General features: G+C 47.6%; 1 protein-coding gene and 1 long non-coding RNA gene across 6 annotated transcripts in view; one reads left to right on the plus strand and one right to left on the minus strand.

Annotated features, from left to right (window-relative positions):
- Positions 1-22,092, plus strand: part of SLC4A4 (solute carrier family 4 member 4) — a 138,206-nt gene that overhangs the window by 73,644 nt on the left and 42,470 nt on the right. For 3 of the 5 annotated variants that reach the window (XM_064416263.1, XM_064416258.1, XM_064416261.1), the window contains exons 4-6: positions 12,251-12,386; positions 15,768-15,928; positions 18,378-18,557. In XM_064416263.1, the coding sequence (XP_064272333.1) occupies positions 12,251-12,386; positions 15,768-15,928; positions 18,378-18,557 (477 nt within the window). The remainder of the gene's footprint in view (positions 1-12,250; positions 12,387-15,767; positions 15,929-18,377; positions 18,558-22,092) is intronic. The other 2 variants (XM_064416260.1, XM_064416262.1) reach the window with 1 other exon arrangement.
- On the minus strand, positions 1,588-3,301 carry LOC135298560 (uncharacterized). Its single transcript, XR_010360553.1, has 3 exons — positions 3,109-3,301; positions 2,435-2,637; positions 1,588-2,221 (listed from the first exon to the last, which is right to left on the minus strand). It is a non-coding gene; the product is annotated as an uncharacterized LOC135298560 (long non-coding RNA).

Here is a 22,092-nt window from a genome sequence, read left to right on the forward strand (position 1 = left end):
GGGGATGACTTGGTGAGTGCAGCTTTGGCTCCCCTTAGTGCTGTCAAGTTTGTTCAGTGCCTCTTTACCTGATTTTAAATCAGTCTTTTGCTTTGCTTAACTCCTGTGGGAATGAGCAGGTCCAGGCATGGGTAAAGGGCTGGTGGGATAGTTCAGCACCTCTTGGGCCACAATGTTGTTTCCCTTGCTGTTGTTGCAGATATAATCTGAGGTTAATCCCCCAAGTCTGAACCTGTGACTCCCCAGAGGACCTGAAGCCTTTTGTTGGTTTTGATTTGCAGCCTTGTTATAGACAAATTAATGGCCCTGAGTGACAGCAGGGCAGCCAGAGACGAGAAGAAAATGAGTAATTAACATATATTGGGTATTACTGATTGCTTTTATGATTATCTGGATTTTAAGGTATTAGCTGGAAAAATAGCTCCTAATCCCTTATTAAAGATAAAAGGCAAGTCATTAAAAGTAGGAGGTTGTTTTCAGTCCTGAGAAGCTCTGGAAATATGTCTTGGCTCCAGCAGCAAACTAACCTTAAAAGCCTGTAATTCCAAGTTACTCAGCTTAGTTGTTCTCCTCAGCAAGGGAATTTCTGAAGTTTCCCATGTGCTGGGAGGCGGAGGGGACGCAAGACAAAGCGACCCTTGTCACAGGAGCTGCGTGCTTGGCACGGCCACAGGCCCCTTTGAATATCCTCAGCATTAGCTGGGCCTGGCCCAGCTGCTGGGCTGGGAACTCTGGGCAGCTCCACAGAGGGGTTATCCCTCACTTCAGCTTTTTGGCAGGGGCAGATCTCCTGTGTGAGGCTCCCACCTCACCCCAACTCCTGTGTTCCTCCCTCTTGCTGTTGTGGCCACCTAACTGGTTTTGTAGCCGTCTAATTCATTTCATGGAATCATAAAAATGTCTCAGAATGGCTTGGGTTGGAAGGAACCTTCGAGTCATCTTGTTCCAGCCTCCTGCCATGGACAGGGAAACCTTCCCCTAGACCTCATTGCTCAGAGCTCCATCCAACCTGGCCCTGAATGTTTCCAGGGATGGGGCATCCCCCACTTCTCTGTGCTAGCGGTTTTCCACCCTCTTTGTAAAAAAATTCATGCCCATGTAACTGGTTGCAAGGCCATCTAGCTGGTGTTGTGGTCGTGCACTAAGCTGAATCAGCTAAACAGACTAGTCCAAGCCCAGAGTCCTGATCCCAGCAGGGAAGGGGGAGCAGGAGGCTGGAGTGCTGGGGGCAGTGAGACAGTAAAAGTGGGGAAGGGTGACGTTTGGCTGTTGCTATTCTTAAACCCACCTGGAGCGTGTGCAGGGTCAGAAGGAGAACAGCAGCACCCCTTGCTGAGTTGTAATAATTAATCATATGCAGAAACTTGCCAGACACTGAGACTTTCTTAATAGTAAAATATTTTTTTGTTTTAAAATGAGTACATTCCTTATTTCTGGGTAATGAAATTTGAGTACCAGTAAAACCACAAACTTTTCACATTTATTTCCTGTATTTTAACAATTCTGTGTTTCCACACATCGTGTTTATATGCTCCAGCCATACTTTTAAAAAGCAATTTAAAATGCAATGGGACCAGTTAAAAAGAAATAAAGATGGCATTTAAGGACTCTAAGGAGATCAGTGCTTGTAAAGAGATTTATATTGGAGGCAGTGCTGTTCTGATGGAATACAGTTTGGAAAACACTGATCATTTCTGCTTTGCTCTTTCTGTCCCAAGTTGTTTAAAAGATTACCATTAGTACCTGGCTGATTTGTTTCCCTCCTTTTTTTCCCCCTTCTTTTTCCCCTACGTCCTGGACAATGTTTAAGACCAGCTGGGTGCTCAGTGCTTTTGATGCCACTGCCGGTTTTTTGTGCTTGGGGAAGGATTTAAAAAGTAGAGTTTGACTCCCTGTTGGGTTGGTCACAGCCGATTCCCTAAATGCAAAGGAAGCAGTTCAGCTTTGTTTTGCTGTTTTCCTGTTTGGTCTTGGTTTTGCTGGTTCAGCCCTAGCTGTTTCTAAAGAGTCTGTCAGTATCTTCTGATCCAGAGTTGGCATTTTGTTACTCTCCTTTCTGTTCTCATTCTCCAGGCCAGGATGCCAAGCAGATCATTAAACACAGCGTGGGGTTTCCAGTCTCTCTTCATTACTCAAAGTTCTCTGAAGCCCATGGCAAAGTGGTCACGTTTGGGCAGCAGATGGGGTAGCTGGAGTGGAGATCATCTATCTGGGAAGCTCGCTAATGAAATAGAATAAATGAGGTTGGGAGGTGCCATCAGTGGGTCCAAACCTCTGCTCAAAGCAGGGCCAGCTTGGTAATTAAGTTATGAACTTTGCTTTCTAAATTATGGTATCATGTCTGGAGTGCTCTGTCCTTAGATGGCAGTGCAGTGACACAGCGCCCCAGGGAGGCACACTGTTACTTTTCCTACTCATGGAATCATCCTCATACCTTTAGGTGGCCAGGACAGGGAATACTTGGCTCTCCTGGGGAGCCCTTTAAGCACAGGCAGTACAACATTATTGTTACCAAGCGCAAGGAATTGCATCTTCTCTCTCTCCTTTGCTGTGGTTTCCTCCTCCCCTCACTGCAGTAGGTTGATCCTCTTGCATCCTCCTCCTCCTCACATGTGGCACAAAGGGGATGATGTGACCCTGTAAAAGACACCATATTGTGCCACTTTCGGGTTAGGCTGGGGCCTGACCATCAGGAAGGTCAGTGCTTCTGCAAAAACCCCTCCCAGCCATTCCCTTGGTCCAAGCCATCCCCAAACTGACCTCCTACTTATGTTTTCTTCCCAGCTGTCTAATCATTAGCAAGCTGCTTAATGCACAGCAAAAGACCAATTAACCCTAAAGCATTTAGTGAACTACATGTAAATTAGTTGTAAAATGTTGCTGTAAACATTAAATGTTAGGCAATTACATAAACCAATAATTGCTAAAGTTGCATTTAGGAGCTTAAAAGAAAGAAAAAAAAAATCTGCTTAAGTAGCACTTCGGAGAACTCTGCTAATGGTTTTGTTTTTAACTACAGCCTTCCTGGTCTGGGTAAGTCCCAGCAGGCTGGGGCAGTTTGGATTCCATGTGGTTTTAGTTGTGTAAGAAAAATAAAGGCAGAGTAACCTTGTGCACCTTTGGAAACTGCAAGAAGAACCTCCAAAGGGCACAACCTGGAGTCTAGAAAGAAATGGTAGAAATGTGGTAGATGGTATCTTGTTGGAGAGCAGTGCCAGGTAATTCTGTGGATTGATTGTTTTCCTCAGAACCAGGCTGCTTGAAACATTCCAGACCTGACTAAAACCTGGGCTCTGGACAGGGTCTGGTGAGGTGTGACACCAAGGGCCTGGTCACTCATTGTGAACTCAGTGGGTTCACTTCCGTCTTCTTTGTTCTGCAGACACCTGCCTCCTCCCATGTTACCTTTGGGAAAGGCTAAGTGCCTGTGCACCCACCTGTGTGCTGCAGTTTCACACCAAGAGGCTGCTTTTCTTTTCTGCACAGTTTTTAATCCCCTTAATTGGCTGTCTCACTCCAAGGTGGTCCAGGTCACCCACTGCTTCTCAAGCTCCTGCCGCTAATGGTTTTAAATAATTCATTTTCCTTGTATGCCTCACGCACTTATCCTCCAATGTTTAGTGGAATCTTTCATTTCTGGTAGTTTTCCTTTGACCTGGGCTTGTGTCAGACCCAGATGTTCCTAAATGGTGCAGTGAAGTGTGGCTTTGCCTCCTTATTCTGTGTGTTTGTGCTTCGCTGCAGCTTTAGAGCCTCTTTGTTGTTTTGGTAAAAGTATCTCTCTGCGTGGCTCGTGTTGCATTCCATAAGGAGTCACCAAATGTATCTCTAGATACCAGATTTCTCATTTTTCAGTGAAAAAACAAGTTGGGTTTGTTTGAACTTGCTTTCCTCCTTCTTCAGTTTTGGCAGTAGACTTTTCTGGAGTATATTGATCTTAATTACAGTGCATTCACTTACTGAAAGCCAACCTGTGCTTAATTTTCCTGGATAAATCCATTGGATAATGGTCTTTTATTTTTCTTGTACACAGTTTTATTAATGTAGATTCTGGTCATGTTCTTCTCCTGAAAGTGGAAATATTTTATACTTATGTTTCCTTGACTGAATTACAGAAATTTGCTTAAAGCTGTAAGCTACCTTTTAGCATGGATGAGACCCCAGCAAATCCACTGTTTTTTATCACCTTAGTCATGTTCCCTGGAGGTTTGGTGCTTGTGTAGGCGGTGGGGGTGAGTCTGTGAATCTCAGAGTTAAAAGGAGACAGAAGCTTGAACTTCACTTGCTGTTGCAAGGGGAAACCAGTGAAGAGCAGGAGCTGCCCAAATGTCAGCAGGCTTTTGAGAAGGAGTTGAATTGGGAGTTTCTGGGAAGCCACTTGGAAGGAGTGTGCTGCTGGCAGCCTGGAGCCCTGCCCAGCCCAGAGTTAATGGTGGTTAATTTTTAAAGGCAGGCCCCAAACTGGTTATTGTGTCTTTGTCTCAATAGGGTCTTTCTGCTCCCAAATGCTACTGCAAGAGCCCTTTTCTGAGTTCCCTTGACTTGACCCAGAGAGAAAGAAAATGCCTTCAGAGAGGTGATTTATCCGTGCAAAACTTTGCTTTGCCACGCTGCTAACGGGTGGGGAGAGCACCATCGGGATGGTCCTAACATCTCCAGGGATACCAAGGGATGTTTGTCAGCATTTAACATACAGAAGAAAGGCAGGCACCCAAAGGGGTGGATCCACCTGATGGAGCTTCCTTTGCAGCAGCAGGGAAATGTGAGGAAAACCAGCACCCAGATGTGAAACCACCTGCTTGTGTAAGCACCCTGTCAGGCCAAATCCTGGTGCTCTCCTGGTCAATGGAAGCATTGTCTGGATTCTCAGGCTGGCTTTGCAGCTTTTTAGATAAGCGCCTGTGAACTGTCGTGAGCCAAAAGGCCGGTTTGTCACTGAGCAGAGCTGTTCAGAAGATGGTGGAAAAACAGGGAAGCCTTTTTCAAAGCATCTCAGAGGAGGTTGGCACCTTCCTCCTGCTGAGAGTCAAGGTGAGCAGATGATCCTTGAGGTTTCTCCAACCTGGTGTCCTGCAGTTCTGTGATTCTGTGATAGTGCTTTTGGTGTGGAGGTATGTGTAGGACAAGGGGGGGCGACTCCCCACTGACACAGGGCAGCGTTAGATGGGGTATCAGGAAGAAATTCTTGCCTGTTAGGGCAGTGAGGCCCTGGCTCAGGTTGCCCAGAGAAGCTGTGGCTGCCCCTGGATCCCTGGAAGTGTCCAAGGCCGGGTTGAACGGGGCAACCTGGGATAGTGGAAGGTGTCCCTGCCCATGGCAGAGGGTTGGAACAAGAGTATCTTTAAGTCCCTTCCAACCTAAAGCAGTCTGGGATTCTATAAAATAGATATTTACACCATGGCTTCCCTGCCCTTTTTGGAGTTTGAAGCAGGACAGGTGATCAGGCAGGAATAGCAGCGTGCAGAACCCCCCAGCCCGTGCGTTTAGCTCTCGTGCACCAGTTGGTCTTTGCAGGGATGGTGAGGAATAATAAAAAGCACAGCTCCCTCTGTGCCCAGAATGGATGAGGTGTTTGGCAACATCGAAAACAGAGGGGACAGAATGAAAAGAGCTGAAAGCAAAAAGTGTGGATGCCAGAAACATTCAGTACTCCTTGAAAAACTGCCTGGCAACGGAGGTGGGCTCCACTACAGCCGGAGACATGGGGCAAAGGGCTTGGCATGCACGGAAACTGTGGGAATAACTATGGAGAATCCTCACCCACAAGTGTGTAGCTTCCTCCCTCTGTGAGTGGTCTCTGTCCTGCTGAGCCCCTGCTGAAGGAGACTTCCAGAAGTGCTGAAACAGTCAGGGCTGCTGTGGCGATTGATTGAACGGGACAAATAGACAGTGATGAAACCCTGCTTGTGAGAAGAGCTTAATAGGCAGAAAATTGGCTATTGCAGCCGGAGGGCTGGTTGGGAAGAGCAAAGAAGAAGTTTCCTCTTGTCACTGTGTGGAAGCTTAAACCCAAGAGAAGAGCCCAGAGTTGTGTCCTTACAAGTGTCTCTGTACCCTCCCTGTTACCTAAAAGAGGTAAATGAGCAGTGGTAGGCTGAGTTATAGTTTGGCAGGAGTACTTGTGGCTGATGCAAGGAAACGGTGCTGCTTACAGGGACTGCAGCACATCAAACCTGCTTTAAAACCATCTTTGGGGAGCAACATTTCAGTGCTGGAGAAGAAAAGGAATGCTTTTTTTGCTTCACCAGTGGAGCAGGAGTTTTCCCTTGTGCTTATGATGAGCAGTTGCTTTGTGGCCACATGGTGCAGTGATACTGATGGAGGCGTGTGTGTGATCATGGTGTGCTTACAGTGTTAAGGTACCAGAACAGGACCCAGCAGGATCCCAGAGAGGTGGACAGCACCAGTCTCTCCAGGAACGAGACTGTGAAAGCCACACTGTTTTAAAAAGGGAAACCAAGAAAAGCCAAAGAAGGAAAATGATGAGCATTAGGGGGTGTTTTTTGAACTCAGTTCTATGTGGAAGCCGCTGCTCTGCTGTTTGACTGGGGACTTGACTGTTGCTCATATCCAATGGAGGTGTGATGCCAGACAGCATCCTGTGTCTGTGTGACAGCAGGAAATGTTCCAGAGCTCTGGAGAAAGCCAGGCTTTCCCTAGGTGCTGCTCTTTCTTTATTAAAGTCTTCTTGGCAACTGCTTGGGAATAGCTCCTTAAAAATGTGCTGCTGTAGCAGTTTGACACAACTGGAAGTACGATGGCTGACCTCCAGGGCTGGTCCAAAAATACCTTTGTTATCCATAGTTTGCAATGAATTGCTTGTGGTGTAGTTTGTATCAGGGTTTATAACCAGTATGGTTTGTCACTGTGGGTTAGGTGGTTTGTAAAAGTAAGTGTCATAGGCATCGCTGCCTTTAATGCAGTTAAGAATGGCACTTGGAGAACCTAGAAAATTTTAAAATTGTGGTATAGAAAGACAAATTTCCTGTTTTTCTATCAATTTGGGAGCCAGTCACTGTTGATTAACATCTACCCATGGGGAATTGCATGGTCCATGTATACCAAATTGGGCACCCTTGGAATCAGGGGAGCCTGGCATTGATGTGAGCAGGCAGAGAGCCTCAATCACATTGTTAATAGGTAAAATGCTCTGTTTGGCTCAACTGGCTCATGGTGTGTCTGTGGGAGGCTATCTGTTCCCATTTCCTTGGGATCCTGCAGCTGCCTGTGCTCCTGGCAGGTTGTGTGGATATTACTGGGTTTGTCTGCAGCTGGGAAAAAGAGTCTTTGAAGGCAGAGTCTCCCTCGAGTGCAGCAGTGCTGGAAAAAGATCATCATGGGACTTGGGATATAGCATGTGGTGGTCTCTCATCACAGCCATGTGGATGGAATTGGCAGGCTGCCTTCTTTTATAGGAATTGCCTTTTAGGGTAAGGCTCACCAAATTTTCATGAGATAGTCCTGGGTTTGTTTAGAGGTTTCCCAGACTGATTGTTCCCATTGCATCCATAGAGGAGTTGATGTGAAACATTTTGGGAAGAAGGGTCCTTTTTCTCTCCCTGCATCTCCAAGGAATGTTCTAACGAAATGTCTGTAGGCACAGCACCAAAGACCAAGGGAGCTGGGAATGCCCAGCAAGGTGTTACATAAATGCTGCTGTTCTTATGGCACTTGAGAGAGCACAGTATTAGTAAGAATTTGTCCAACACTGAAGATTTTTTGCAGATCAAACACTTAATATATGCCACATGCTGCAGAGGAATTCACAACAAAACACATACTATCATGCAGTCCAAAAGCCCAGCAAAAAATGGATTATTCCAGAGGCAGTCAGTGCTGTTCATTGTGTCTGGGAAGGGACACTCTGAAAGGCTAGGGTAGATTTGCTCCAATTAGATTGAGCACCTCAAATAGCATTCTCTGCACCCCACAGTTGTGCAAGAAGTGGCCTGGGGTGGGATCCAGGTACTGTGGGGAGAGTTCCCTCCTGGCTGCCAAATCCTGCCTGTGGAAAGTCTAATCTGCTTCACAGCCAGCCCGCCCCAGAACGGGGTCAGAAAGTAATCGTTCATAAGCAAAGACGCAAAACAAGCAAGGAGAAATTCTCACGCTTGCTGAGAGTGATTAGCTGGGGAGCAGATCACCCAGGGCTGCTTCTGTGGGACCCTGGGAAAGGCCAGCATGTGGCCTCGGAGCAGTGTTCCCAAAAACTCAGAGCAGTCTTTCCAGAAGCAGGTGTCACGTGTAAATCCGTGTGCACTCGGCTTCTTTGGTGGTGCTCAGGGATGCTTGTGCTTGGTGGAGCACTTGGGGAATCAGGAAATCAGTTCTCACCTGGGCTGTTCTGCAGAAACTGGTGTTACCTGAAGAGATTGTTCTCCCTTCCATAAAGGAAATAACAGTTCTTACCTGTAAAGGTGCAGGAATGGCGTGGAGGGTCTGTGTGCTCCACAAGTGCTGGACAGTACTGCTGGTAAAGCAGGAGAGCATCTCTTGTCTTACCCTGTGGCCTTGGCCCAGTGCGTTGGATGTCCCAGGTGATTGTTCTCAGCATCTCCTGGTTTTTGGTGGCATTCTGTTCAGGTTTGTCTGTAAAGGAAGCTGGTGGGACTGTGGGTCACCAAAGCCTCCCCACACGTTTTTAGCTGGTGTCTTGGGTTGACAGTGACACAGTTAAAATTTGTTTTGGTAATGGAGAATTTTGGAAGGGAAGTCAGCTGAACTGGAAAGGAAACAAGTTTAAATCTGTTACAGGTGTCTGTACAAGTGTGTCACTGCTCTGACTGTGGATGGGTTTGACCTGGGCTTTGGCAGAGGGAGGGCAGCCCCAGAAAGGAATGGCAGTGCAATCATGTCCTATTTTAATAAGGCTGCCTGGAAAGCACATTTGACAAACAGCTTTCCTTGATACTGGTTCCACAGGCTCTGGGGAGGGATTTGCACCAGGTCTCTCGGGGATTTTTGTAGCTGCCAACGCACTGGGAAGCAACAGAGAACTTTGTCTGATGGTCCCCTCAATCTCGGATGGAGGAAGCAGTTGACTGAGGTGCAGGTCCCCAGGGTCTTCAGAAGTGTCCCTGATAACAGCCAGCTGAAAAGGCAGGAGGGAAAGCATGTTGGCTGAGTGGAGAGCAGGCTGTTTAACTGTACATCAACACAGATACCCCTGTCCTCCATCCTGAGGCAGCACTGTACATCCAGAGAGCCAGGCTGAAGCTGCTTTGCACCCACTACCAGCCAGGCCCTCGGCACTGAAGGGGGAGGTGACTTTAGGATAGGAGCCAGTGCCATCAATCCCCCTGGCATTTCCATGTGTGGCTGTGCCACTGCACCAGGCAGTGAGGGACGGCTGCCACCAAAGCCATTGCTGGAGCAGGGCTGGGAAGCTCAGCCAAGCCCCATTTGACGTTGTTGTGCTAGAATGTGTCTCTCCCTATTTCTGAACTCCCTGAGATTCCACTCTCTTGATGGAGATTGATTTTTGCCTTTGGGACCCCGAGGGTATACATTGTGCTCAGAACTGGCCTGAGCTGAACTTGGAGAAACTGCTGATGTGTTTGCTCTGTGCAAGTTACCATTTTATAAGCTGCCTCACAGACTGTGTGTGGCTGAATGGAACTGGAAAGGGAAGAGAGGCAAGTGAGACATCCCCATGGATGGCATTGCCTCTGTATCTGTGTTGTGTTGGAACTCTGCAATTAATGTGCTAATTCCTCTCCCATTCAGGGGAAAAATATAACCCCGGCCATCTAAATTTGTGGATTAGCCTTTTCTCTTCTGCAAATGTCTGCTGACCATCAGGTTGATCTCTTGAAGAAGACAGCAAGGAGCACAGCATTGAGCAGCCTGAGCCGCTTCTGGCACCAGCGGTGTGGTTTGAGCAGCTCCCGAGCTGGAAGGGAGAGGTGGAAGCGAAGGTGATGGCCAAGGCTGGCGAGGTGGTGCTCAAAGGTCGAGCAGACACAGGGCTGAGGGGTCACCCCCCGGGTTAATGACTCTCCAGTCCCTCAGCCCGGGGCTCAGCCAGCTGCCCACGCCGAGCACGCGGTGTTCGCCTGGAGATTAGGGTGAAAATATGTTCTCCCTGCTAAAGGGAGCGCATAAACAACCCATCAACGGCCCATTAACCCACAGATGGCAATAAAGAACGCGTGGTCAGGCGAGCATCGGGACCTGTGACCCAGCAAGTGCCCTAATGGGGCTGTGAGCCTTATCATGGGCCCTAAGTGTGGATAACTGGAAGTGAGCTACAGGGAGAGAGAGGGGGCAGGCAAGAGAGAGGGGGTGACAGACAGTGGGCACCCAGGCTCGGTGTGCAGTGATCATGCCATGGCTGGGAATGTCACTGTGATGTTCCGTATAGTAAAACCACTTCAGAGTGACTCCAGAGAGACTGTTCCCACTGGCTCCAGTGGATGCCTTCAACAGCTCAAGAAGCTCTGCAGTCCCCTCTCTTACAGCCTCTCCCAAGCAGCAGCCTCTTCTGTGGTCCACCTGGCTTTTTGAAGCAGTAAGATGGATGTGTGTTTTATTTGTTTTCTAGCTGTGATATTTGAATTCTATTTGAATATAAAAGTATATTGAGATTCATTAGTGCAGGTAAAGGGAGAAGACAATGGAACATGCATGATATGGATGGATAGTCTGGCATCCCCAGCCCTCTGCCATGGGCAGGAACACCTTCCACTATCCCAGGTTGCCCCAAGCCCCATTCAACCTGGCCTTGGATGCTGCCAGGGATGGGGCAGCCACAGCTTCTCTGGGCAAGCTGTACCAGGGCCTGCCCACCCTCATAGGGAAGGATTTCTTCTCGATATCCCATGTAACCCTGCCCTGTGTCAGTGGGAACCCATTCCCCCTTGTCCTGCCAGTCCAGGCCCAGTCAGAAGTCTCTCTCCAGCTCTCCTGAAGCCTGCAGGAAGTTGAATGCCTCGTGATGGGGAGGCTGCTGTAGTAGCAGGGCAAGGTCCTTGGCTCCCAGGAGATTCCAAGTGCATTTATGATTACAAATATACTTTCAGTCAAAGGGAAATCTATATCACTGAAGCATCATCACTCTGAGTAATTTAGGAAGAAAGCTATCAAAGTTTATTTAAGGAAAAGAAAAAAGGAGTAAAGGGCATGTTTTTTACTGGTTTCTTTTTTCCTGTTGCAAACTGAGTCTGTTTACCCTGGAAAAATCAATGTGGTTGGACACCTGATGTAATTAATTATTTTGCAAGAGACAGCCAGCTGATCTTTTGAAAAGAAATGAGTTTTTAGCAGAACTGTTCAAAGTTCATAGTCTGCTGTATATCTCTAATGCTGATAAACACCCAGCAGAAAGGATGTCAGTCTTAAAATTTCACATGGTCACACCTTTGTTTTAAGGTGATATGCTGAGAAAAAGGCTGTGGACCCCAAGGAGCCCTCCAGCAAGGTGACTCTGATACTGTGGGCTCCATTTAGCTTTAGGAGATGCCCTCGGGCCTTGGGAGGATGGGGACAGTGATGTTGTGAGGTTTGAGTTTTGAACCCTTAACAAGGAAAGGGTTTTTGTCCTTTTTCTTGAGCTTATAATGCAAACAGGCCTTGCTTGTGCCGTGTGTTGAAGTCTTTTCCAACCGGGACCAGTTGTTTTTTTTCAGTGCATTGGTGCCTGACTAAATGCATTGGGTTGCATTCTTCATGTATAGAGGAGACAACCCTTCTGTTAAGTATTCCTGTGCTTTCCAGTGGTGGGCTGGGGAGGTTCCAGCCTGCCTTGCAGGCCAATGGCAGCCCAAACCTGGCTGGCAGGGAGGGAGGGGAAAGCCAGCAGTGGGATGCTGTGCCAGCAAGCCCCCAATTGGTTTGGCTGGAACTGGTTTTAGGTCATATAAAAAAGGGGGTGAAGGATCCGGGCTGCTCAGAGAGCGGCAGGTCCTCGGGCAGCGCCACAGAGCACATTGGTTCTGAGCTCCATAGTGCTTTTTTTTCACAAGGACTGCAAATTGCTGTAACGTAGTTAAGGTCTGTAGGAAGAGACAAGTTTTCCTGAACTTTACTCCCAGCTTGAACTTGTAAGAAGTTCAGTGAGAGGCAAGGAAGGGGAGAGAGGGAGATAGAGGCACCCTCGCTCCCGTGCCTGCGTCCGCAGCGACGAGGATGTCAGATGGCAGAGGCAGCCTGGAGAAGCAGCTGAATGGCCTTGGGGAGCAGGGCAAGGAGAGGAGCCGCACGTCCCTGGTCATCTCGCAGGCCGTTAACCGCAGTATTTTCACCTCTGCAGTCTCCCCCGCCGCCGAGCGCATCCGCTTCATCCTCGGAGAGGAAGATGACAGCCCCGCGCCCCCGCAGCTCTTCACCGAGCTGGACGAGCTTCTGGCTGTCGATGGACAGGAGATGGAGTGGAAGGAGACTGCAAGGTGGGTTGGTTTTCCTTTACCCCCAAAGGGAAGGGCAGCCAGCAGTGCTTTCCATGGGAAATTCCTGTTTTAGCACATACCGTGCTGCAGCATCGCATGGGGAAGCCGCAGGAAGGAGCCTGTATGGTGCAAATTACCATTCTTTGGTAAATTTTAGGGTTTGCTTAAATATTCCAAAAGAAAAACTAGGGAAACAAGAGAGTGCCAGATGGATTGCAATAGTTTGCCTGTGGAGAGAAAAGTAGGGGCTCAGTAGTGCTTTGCAAAGGGGCACATGTCTCAGCCGGAATTGGCAGAAGTTGCCAATTCCAATTTGGCCGAGTCAAAACCGCTTCAGTACTATTGCCCCAAAGTGGCTTTTGAGCTTGGTCCCACCTCACAGGGACAGGCTGTCCCTGTCCTAGTGAGTTACTGATGGAATTCGTTTTAAATAGGAAAAAAAGCTTTAAGGTATTTTCTTGTGATGAAATTATTCAAGATGCACGTTAAATGCTGGATGGGGATGCTTGCTTTGAGTTCCTTGGTTGGGCTCTTTGATGCTGCTGTTAGTTTGGTCAAAAAGCCATGACAAAAAAGCTGGGATGTTTTTGGGGTCTGGCTGCTATGAGTTCCATGTAGTTTATATCTGAACACCACTGATCTATTCCCAATTTTCCTCATTGAGCCTGGGGGTTTTCCTTTATGGTGGCTGGCTAAGCTTTTCCCCACCTCCCCCTCTTAAGGGCACTGTCTCTGTTCAAAGTTAGCCCCTGTTTGGTCACCCTAATCTTCTTTACCTGTGATTTAATGAAGCTGCTCCACCACCTACCTCTTATCTTAATTTATTTTTGCTTCTCAGTCATTTGGGGAACTAATGAGTTTTCACCTTTTACTCTCTAACTTCTGGCTTGTTGCTCATCCTTTTTCTCCCTTTATTGCTGTTCTTTCCTCTTACCATGAATTTAGCACCTCCTGATTTAGGTCTTTTTACACTTCCTTAGTAGGAGTGCTGCACTGAGCTGTGTGTGGGGTTCTCTGCAGGGTTCTTATCCCAAGCAGCAAACCACAGGACAAGAGCAAACAGCCTCAAGGTGTGCCAGGGGAGGTTTAGGCTGGATATTAGGAAAAATTTCTTCACCCATAGGGGTGTCTGCTCAGGGTAGTGGTGGAGTCCTCCTCTCTCCTGGGATTTAACAAATGTGTGGGTGTGATGCTTAGGCACATGGGTTGGTGGTGACCTTGGCTTTGCTGGGTTAATGTCTGGATTGGATGATCGTAGAGGACTTTGCCAACCTGAATGGATCCATGATTGTTTGTATAAATGACACAGAATGTAATGAAGCATCCTGTTGAAGTGCTGTTAAATTTCTAAATTGGCCCAACCTCCTGCCTTTGTGGATAGTGATCTTACAAAGTGTCTGATTGTTCAGGATTTTTCAGTTCATTTCTGAAATTACTTAATCTTGCACCATAAAACCTCCTGAGAGTTGCTGAGTGTTTTGGGGTTGTTTTACATCTGCTGCTGCAGAACAGCTCTCTTCCCAAAACTGGGAAGTTGCAGGAGCAGGTACTGAACACAGGAAAAAGTGCAGAGCTGTGCCAGTGGAGGAGAGAGGAGAGGGCAGAAGAGACCTCGTGGTGTTGATGCTTCCCCTGGCCCCAGTGTAGAACTGCACAGCTCTCAGCAGGGGAGAGCAGTGCTGCCTGCACTCTGGTGCAGGGCTAAAGGCTGCACTCATATTTGAGAAAGCAAACAATGAAATTACCTTCCTCATCTCCCTCCTGCTCTGTTCTGACACCTACACATTCCTTCTGCCTGCTGCTCCTCACTCCCAGCAGCCCCGTGAAAGCTGTGTTGATATTATCAGGTGTAAAAGGGTGAAAATGTAATTCCTGGCACAGCTTATACAACAAAAAAGATCATAACAGAAGTTCAAAAATCCTGCATCCACCATCCCGTAGTCCAACACTGTCATGCAGGCATTCCCATGGTAGAGCAGGCTGCTGAGTGAAGGTGTTCCTGGCCATGGCAGCAGTTTGGAGCTAGGTGAGCTGTGAGCTCCCTCCCAACCCACACCACTCTCTGATGGTGGGAATTGAGCAGGCATTTGTTCACCCAGGTTTGCAAGTTCATGTTTGGTGTATTGTGCCTGGTCTGTGGGTTGTAGTGGGAAAAGTAAACAAAAAGCAAATATTGATAGTTGTGAGTAATAACTTTCCCTGGAAGGACAAACACTGGTAATTTGCAGCCTTCCTGCTGTAACAGGGTAAATATAACTCCACACAAAGCCCCTGAAGTGCACAGATTTGCATCCACCCAGGTCCCTCAGGTGTCCTAGGAAACACTCAGTTTTTGTGAACTAAAAGGACTTTATTAATTGGAGATGAAAATCAGTCTTTTCTCTTGAGTTAAAAAGCAGCTTTAAAAAAACCAAGTCTCAAAAAGAGATTATTTCAATTGTGAAGCATAATTGATTAATGTTCAAGTAATACATTTTTCAGGATTAAAGATAATTTCACTTGCTGTTAATAGTATTCTTTTGAACAAATTTATGAGCTTCCTTACCTTATGTGTGTGGGTTTTTTTCTTAATAATCCCTTTATATTGCTCACTGGAATTTTTGTTTTCCACATACATTAAAATGGTGTCTGAAGGGGGGATTAAAAAGCATTTCTGCCTTGCCATTAGGGCATACTGAATCACATTTTCCTGCACCCCCAGTTTACACCAGAGCTGTTGCTGGGTGCTGTGGTGAGGAAGAAGGTGTGGGCCAGCTGAGATGCCCCAGCCTCCCAGGAGCCCTGTGCTCCATCCCTGCTGCCCATCCCTGTGCGCTGCGGGGCCAAGGGCAGGGTCAAGGCTGCAGGGGGAGCTGGGGGTGGGCTGCAGCCTGGGGACATGGAGCCTCCTGCTTCCCTGCTGTTGGGATGTAGTTCTAGGGGTGTAAAGAGTGTTTTGCACAACCAGGATTTACCCTTTGCTCTCACCTTCCATTAGAGATAAGTTTTCTGGGTTTTTCAGACCTGCTTGGTTAAATCATTAAACAGCAGCTGGAGGGAAAGAATGAGCTCCTTAATTGGTGCCTTCACCTTTGGTGGCTCATTTGTTCTCTAAGAGTGCCTTCAGACATGGTTGGCTTGTGCTCCTCTCTTCCCTCCTTTGTCAGCCTGTGGGTATGGGACAGCAGTATTCCATGCTACCTCCATCTTGCCAGTGGATGATTCCATATTTTACAGCCTGAAACTGAATCACAGAATCATTTAGCTCGGAACAGCCTTCCAGGACGATGGAGTCCAACCATTAAACCAGAACTGCCAAGACAGTGAAGGCATTCACATGATTTATTTCCCTGCAAGGAGGCAACAGCCTTAACCCCATGTCATTGCTCTGGCCCGTTGCAGGTGGATCAAGTTTGAGGAGAAGGTGGAGCAAGGTGGGGAGCGATGGAGCAAACCGCACGTGGCCACCTTGTCTCTGCACAGCCTGTTTGAGCTGAGGACGTGCATAGAGAAGGGCTCCATCATGCTGGATATGGAGGCCTCTTCCCTCCCACAGGTGGTGGGTAAGTACACCTGCCATGGCTCTTTCTCTCACCGCTTCCCCACAAATTTTTATTAATCCTGGTATGGCTTTATGGGTGGTTTTAATGAAAAAGCACTGCTTTTCCAATAAAAGAGAGAAAAAAAAGAAAGAACAAGGAATAAGAGGGGAAAACTAGAAAGTATCTGCAGAAAGATAACAGATAGATTAAAAGGGTCCTTCTCAGTGCAGGAAGAAGAGCAAAAGACATCAATTTAATTTATGTTCAGTATGGAAAAGGTGACACATGAAGGGGCCACGTGTCTGGGGGCAGAGACACCCATCAGGTACTGTTCAGGCAGAACATCTTGGGCCAGGAACTGCTCTTGGGTGAGGTGTTCAGCTGCCCACTGAGGGCAGGTGGGGCTGTGTTTAGGAGCCCCCAGCAAGGGAGAGGGGAGAGCACCCCTAGCACCAGCTGGTGCTCTGCTCTGCAGAGTGGGAGGGCAGGTTTTGTACAGTCAAATCAGCTGTGGCCCAAAGTGACGCTCGGTGACATGCTGAGAGCCACATCGCGTTGCCCGCGGTGTGTGAGAAGTTAGGGAAAATAACTTTTCCAAGTGAGCCATCCAGTGGAGGGACATTTAACCAAAATGCTGAGTTTAAGAGCCATTACATGAGGAGATCTTAAAGAGCAAAATTAAGTACTTCCTCTGCCAAAACTCAGTGCTTTGAATGATCGTCTCAGGAAGTAAGCTCAAAATTATCCTGCCATGGAATTCTCCCATACACTGGATTGTAAGACTTGGAATTACAGCTGCTTCTGGTGTTAAATACAGAGTTTGATCGTAGTTTTGCAGGTGCTTTTGGTGACATGTATCTCTCTTTGCTTTTGTGTCTGTGTATCCAAAAGCACAGCTTTGCAAACTTTTAACAAAATAAACCCCCCAAGAACCTCTCAAGTTTTCTACTGAAGGTGAACCTGCTTCAGAAGCTGATGTTCATGGTCCAAAACTTTAAACCCTCAAACATTAAATTTTCTTTTGAAGTTCCTTGGAGACGTCACGTTCAATCTCCTTCTTCAACCCCCAAATTAAATTTAATTCCTAGGAGATTAAATTACACATCGTGGCTGCTGTTGCTGTGACACTGTCCTGAGCAGGGTGTTTTTGCTGGTCCAGACCCTTAATCAGACAGGTAGGGATATCCAGCACTGGATTTCCAGGATGATTTAATCATGATCACTGGGCTGGTGTCTGGTAGTGACACAAAGGAAAGGAACACTCCAAAGGAAAACTCTCTTTGTTGTTCGTCTTTTATCAGCAACAGGGAAGGGAAGTGCCAGATAGAGAAGGATAAACTTGAATGAAGGTTTGGAAGGAAATATTCCAAAAATCACTAACCAAAACCATGAGCAAGAAAAGCTTGTATTAAAATAACATTTAGCAAAGGTCAGCCTTTTGCCAAGCATGTTGTGTAAGGGTACCTACGTGCGTTTGCCCACCCTGTCTTAATTTGAGAGGAAGAGCTAGGTGCTTCCTTGGGTATTTGGAGAGGCTTTAATTCTGAGCAGCACGTCGAGGATGACTTTCTGACTCACTGAGTTAGCAAATGTGATGCGTGTCCTGCCTCCCCCTTGCCATAACTTTTATTATTAGCACAAATAAAAGTTACCAGCAGACAAATATGAGCTGCCACTTGCCCTCGGGGGGACAGCGCATGAACTTGAGTCACCGAGGGAACAGCTTCATGCGAGACTTTCTGCACAGGGGACATTCTTCATAAGTCTGGCCACCTTTTTTGCCTTTTTCCTCTGGGATAAGGGAGGAGAAAGGAGGGAATTGATGGGAAGTGAGCAGGCATTGAGGGCGCTGGAGGCCTTTTCTCCTGGTGACTCCATGAAAAGTAAAGCCATATAATACATCCTGTGGTAACTGGAGCAAGTTCTGCCACTTGTAGTTGCCATCACTTCAGTCCTGCAAGTGAATAATTTAATTAGTGGCTCATCTCCAGGACTTCTTCCTATCTTTAGATTAGGTTTTACTGAGGGCCTGCAAGGTGAACTCAGGCCTTGTTGAATCTGATTGAAGATTTTCTGTGTGCTTTATGGGAGCATCGTGGAACTTAGAATAGCATCCTCACAAAAGTCCAGGCTCAGAGGGCATTCCATTTCTGAGCTAAGACGTATCTTACCCTGGTCTTTGAAATAGGCTCCATGGCATGTGGGAAATAGCAGAAGGGAATTTGAGTGCAAGAGGTGTGTGTTAGTGGCTCATGCTGGATGGAAATGCTTCTGTTCTGTTTCAAAAGGAATGTCTAAAAGAGGTTTTCATATAAATAAAAGCTGGCTTTGAGGTGGTAAGAAAGCCTTCAAAAAGGCAGGGTGAAAATGCCTCCAAGCCCTCTCTCTGTGCTCTCCCTGGAAGTGGTTTTGAGCTCGGTGGTTAATTTTGCTGTCCCTCCCCTCCCTCCCCCTTCCTGTGCCGGCACAGAGATGATCGTTGACAATCAGATCGAGATGGGGCTGCTGAAAGCCGAGCTGAAGGACAAGGTCACCTACACGCTGCTCAGGAAGCACCGGCACCAGACCAAGAAATCCAACCTGCGCTCGCTGGCTGACATTGGAAAGACCGTCTCCAGTGCAAGTAGGATGTTTTCCAACCCCGATAATGGTAATGCAGAGGCTACCTGGCTATGGCCTTCTCTGTCACGGCAACCCGCCCGCCCAGAACTAACTGCGTGGCCCTGACCCCGCTTCCTAACCCCAGGAGCAGCGAGGCCGTGCTGATGGCGCATCAGCGGGGGCTCTGCAGGCTGCTTGGCCCTGGCACGGCGCTCTAACCACACCTTCACTGGACTGGCAGGGACTGCAGGGCAGGCAGGAGGGCAGCTGGTGTCCAGGAGACGGTTTAGGAGCAGCGATAGGAAAGAGAGATTCGCCACAGACTTTGGTGGGGCCTGAACCTTAAAAGGCTGATCACCTGAAACATTTGGGCAGAAACCAAGCTTCTGTGCACATTCTGTGTCTGTAACAGTGTCGGTGGCACTGTGAATCAAAAATGACCTGGCAGTAACACCTAGCTTGCATTTTATTGCCATACAATCATTGTCCAGTGGGGTAAAGCTGATTTCCATCTTGCTTTATTCATCCTCAAATAGTTTTGTGGTGTGCATTGTGAATATGTGTCCTGTTCCCTCTAAAAAAGGTGTAGTAGGTAGTGCCATGTTGGTAGTGGTGTCCCTAAAGGTGTGTGTGTGTGTGTATGCAGACAGCTACAGAGGCCTGGGCACTGAATCAGTGCTTGCCCCTGGGTGGAGATTTGGGGTCTTCTTGCTCATGGTAATAAAAAAAAGAGGAGAGTTATGCCTCTTCTCACGCCTTGGAGTTCTCTTGACTGTGTCCTGTGGCAGTCTGGAAATTGGACTAAAAGTTGCCATTTTAAAACACCCAGAAAATAAAAGCAAGTGAAGAAATTATTTTCTTCTTGCTCCACCAAAGGCCTCTTAGCTTGCTGTGTTTGGCTTCTAAAACTCACCCTAACATTCCTCCCTAACCTATTCTCACACATCATTAATATTTCCTACCTTGGATCATGCTTTGATTTTGCAACAGGAGTGTGTGCATGTGGAGACTGTTCCTTGCTCTGCGTGATGCCTCTTGTCGTGTCCACTGCCTTGATAAGGTGGTGAGTGAGCAAGTAAGGCAAGGTGCAGTAATGTGAACCAAGGGAGTGTTCTCAGTGAACATCCCTGCAGGATGTGCCCCTTTGGCACATGGAAAGTGCCAGTGGAGAGGGGAGGGACTGGGCTCTAGGGAGAGCACTGGGAGGAAATGACAGCTTTAGGGACAGCGTGGCCAGATGAGTCTTATAGCTGGAGGAGTCATGGAGGGACTCCTGCTGGACCACATTGCTACAAGCCCCAGCCAGCCTGGCCCTCTGGATGCCTTCCCACAGTGTGCTCCCCATGGTGTGGAGGGAAGGGATCTGCTTTCTGTTACCACCTCCATGTCTCCGAGCCTTTCTGGACCTTTGATGGCCAGGTTTGCTGTGGGGAGCAGAACCCTGGCCTGTGGCCATGGTTTGTGGGAGGCTGAGCCCCAGACACACATGATTTCAGCTCCTGGTGCTCAGGTGTTTCCATCACCTCTTGTAGGGGATGCCCTCAGTTCTCGGCTGCAAACCCCTTTTCCTGCACATAGGCAGAGCTTGTCCTAGAAACAGTGATGCTGACAAAGGGCATTCCTCACATTCTTACTCCTGCTCATTTTCCATGGCTAAAGGCCTTCTTTACTTGGATTTTAAGTGATTTAAATTTTGTTCGTTTCTTGTTCTTGTTTGAATGCTCTGTGCAGGTCCTGGCTCAGCTGGGCTGATTCTCCAGGAATTCTTTCCTGGTCTGGCCATCAGCACTCCTTTTATGTTGTTCTGTCTCTGTTCTCCCACCTGGGATATTGATGTGCTCTGAGGATGTATAACACACTCTGTTCCATGACAGTATAAGTGCATTGAGACTTTGAGAAGGTCAAGACTGGCACATGGGGGAAATACCTGATGAATGGTCGTTACTGTTATTTATTATTTACACTTCAATGGAAAAGTAACTACAGAATCTATTTGATCGGGTTATATCTTGGATTCAGTGGGTGTCTCATGTGTCCTTTAAACAGATAAAAAATTTATGAGGCCAACGGGAGTGCAGCTGTCTCCTAGCATAGCTAATCACCATAATGGCTGTGCCACCAGCCCCAAGCACTCCTAAATTCCCCTTGAATTTCTTTCCAGGTAGGTGTTTGTTTTCATCTCAGTGTCAGTGAAACTTCCATCCAAAAGGTCTGAGCATCTGCCTGCCCTCTGCACAACAGCTTTACAGGCTGGTGTAGCTGCCCCCTGCTTGACTGGCTCAGCAGGGACACCTTCTGCAAGCCAGCCAACCTGCCCTTGAACACTTCCAGGGGTGGGATCTGTTTGCTAGATCTGAAATTTGGAAATATACCCTGGGCAGTAGCTCAAAAAAATCCTGCGGTGGCTCTGTCTTACTTGGGTCAGAGCACTAAAATAACTGAAGTCTTAGGACCTCCAAAATGTTCTTATTTTTGACTTCTGAGATGATGAGCCCCATGCAGTTATCCGAGATGTCTCTAGAAATTCAGGAACCTAAGAAAGAGACATATATTGCCCGTCTCCCTGCCGTAACTGGATCATCTCTATCCTGGGGCATCTCTATCCTTTCCCAACCCTCTCTAGGGATGGGGGTGGCTCTGTGGTCCCTGGACAAGTCATCCTCAGCCCCCATCTTGGGTGTCACTGCTCTGTTTGAAGGTAAGATAGTGATCAGATGGGCAGAGACATGGCCATGGTGTGCTCTGACAGCTGCTCTCCATTGCTGCATCGTAGAGGCTGATGTGGGTCATGCTGTGGCAGGATGTTTTGTCAGGAATCATCCTTTTGCTCTGGGAAAGGAATTGGGAAAAGAGGGTAGTTCCTTGTGTGCCATGGATGGAGGAGGATAAATCACAGAACTCCTTTGCTGTCTGTTCAGTAGGAAAAAGATAATTGCCAAAATTCTGGGCATACAAATTTGAATTAAGCAATCCCTCCACGTTACTTTGTGAAGACACAGCCCTTTTTCTTGCTTCATTGGTAGAAGGTTGAGCTGGATGAAGTGTTCAGCAGGGATATTTGCATGTTGATGAGACCCCTGCAGGGGTTTTTGTGTGTGTCTGGTTTTGTTGAGTGGCTTTTGAAGAATTCTTTGTATCCCTTCCTGGCACAGCGCTTGTCCTGCACCCCTGGAGCAGTACGTGGCACCTGGGCTAGCAGCTCTCCAGCTGGCACACCTTGGGCTTTGCCATGCTGTAACATGGGATCTGTGGTCCCCATTTCTTCTGCAGGTGCCCGAGGACTGACCAATATTTACCAGCCTTCTGTGATAACATTTGCTTTCCATTTTGAGATTTTTCTTTCAGAGCTTCATGCCTGCCAGCATTTTGTATAATTTAACACCTGTGGGAGCCTTTGGCAAGTGAGAAATGATTAAATACTGCTAAACTCAAGCTGGCAGAGCCTGTAGAAAACTGTGATGTGTTCAAGTGTGTGTGTTTAACTGCCATAAATAATGGCACGGTCCCATCATGGCGTGGGTGCTGCCTAAACACCTCCTGAGCACTGTTTGTTCACACTATGCTGGTAGCATGGCTTGGAAACA

This window comes from Passer domesticus, chromosome 4 (genome assembly GCF_036417665.1).
Source record: "Passer domesticus isolate bPasDom1 chromosome 4, bPasDom1.hap1, whole genome shotgun sequence".
Lineage (NCBI taxonomy): Eukaryota > Metazoa > Chordata > Aves > Passeriformes > Passeridae > Passer > Passer domesticus.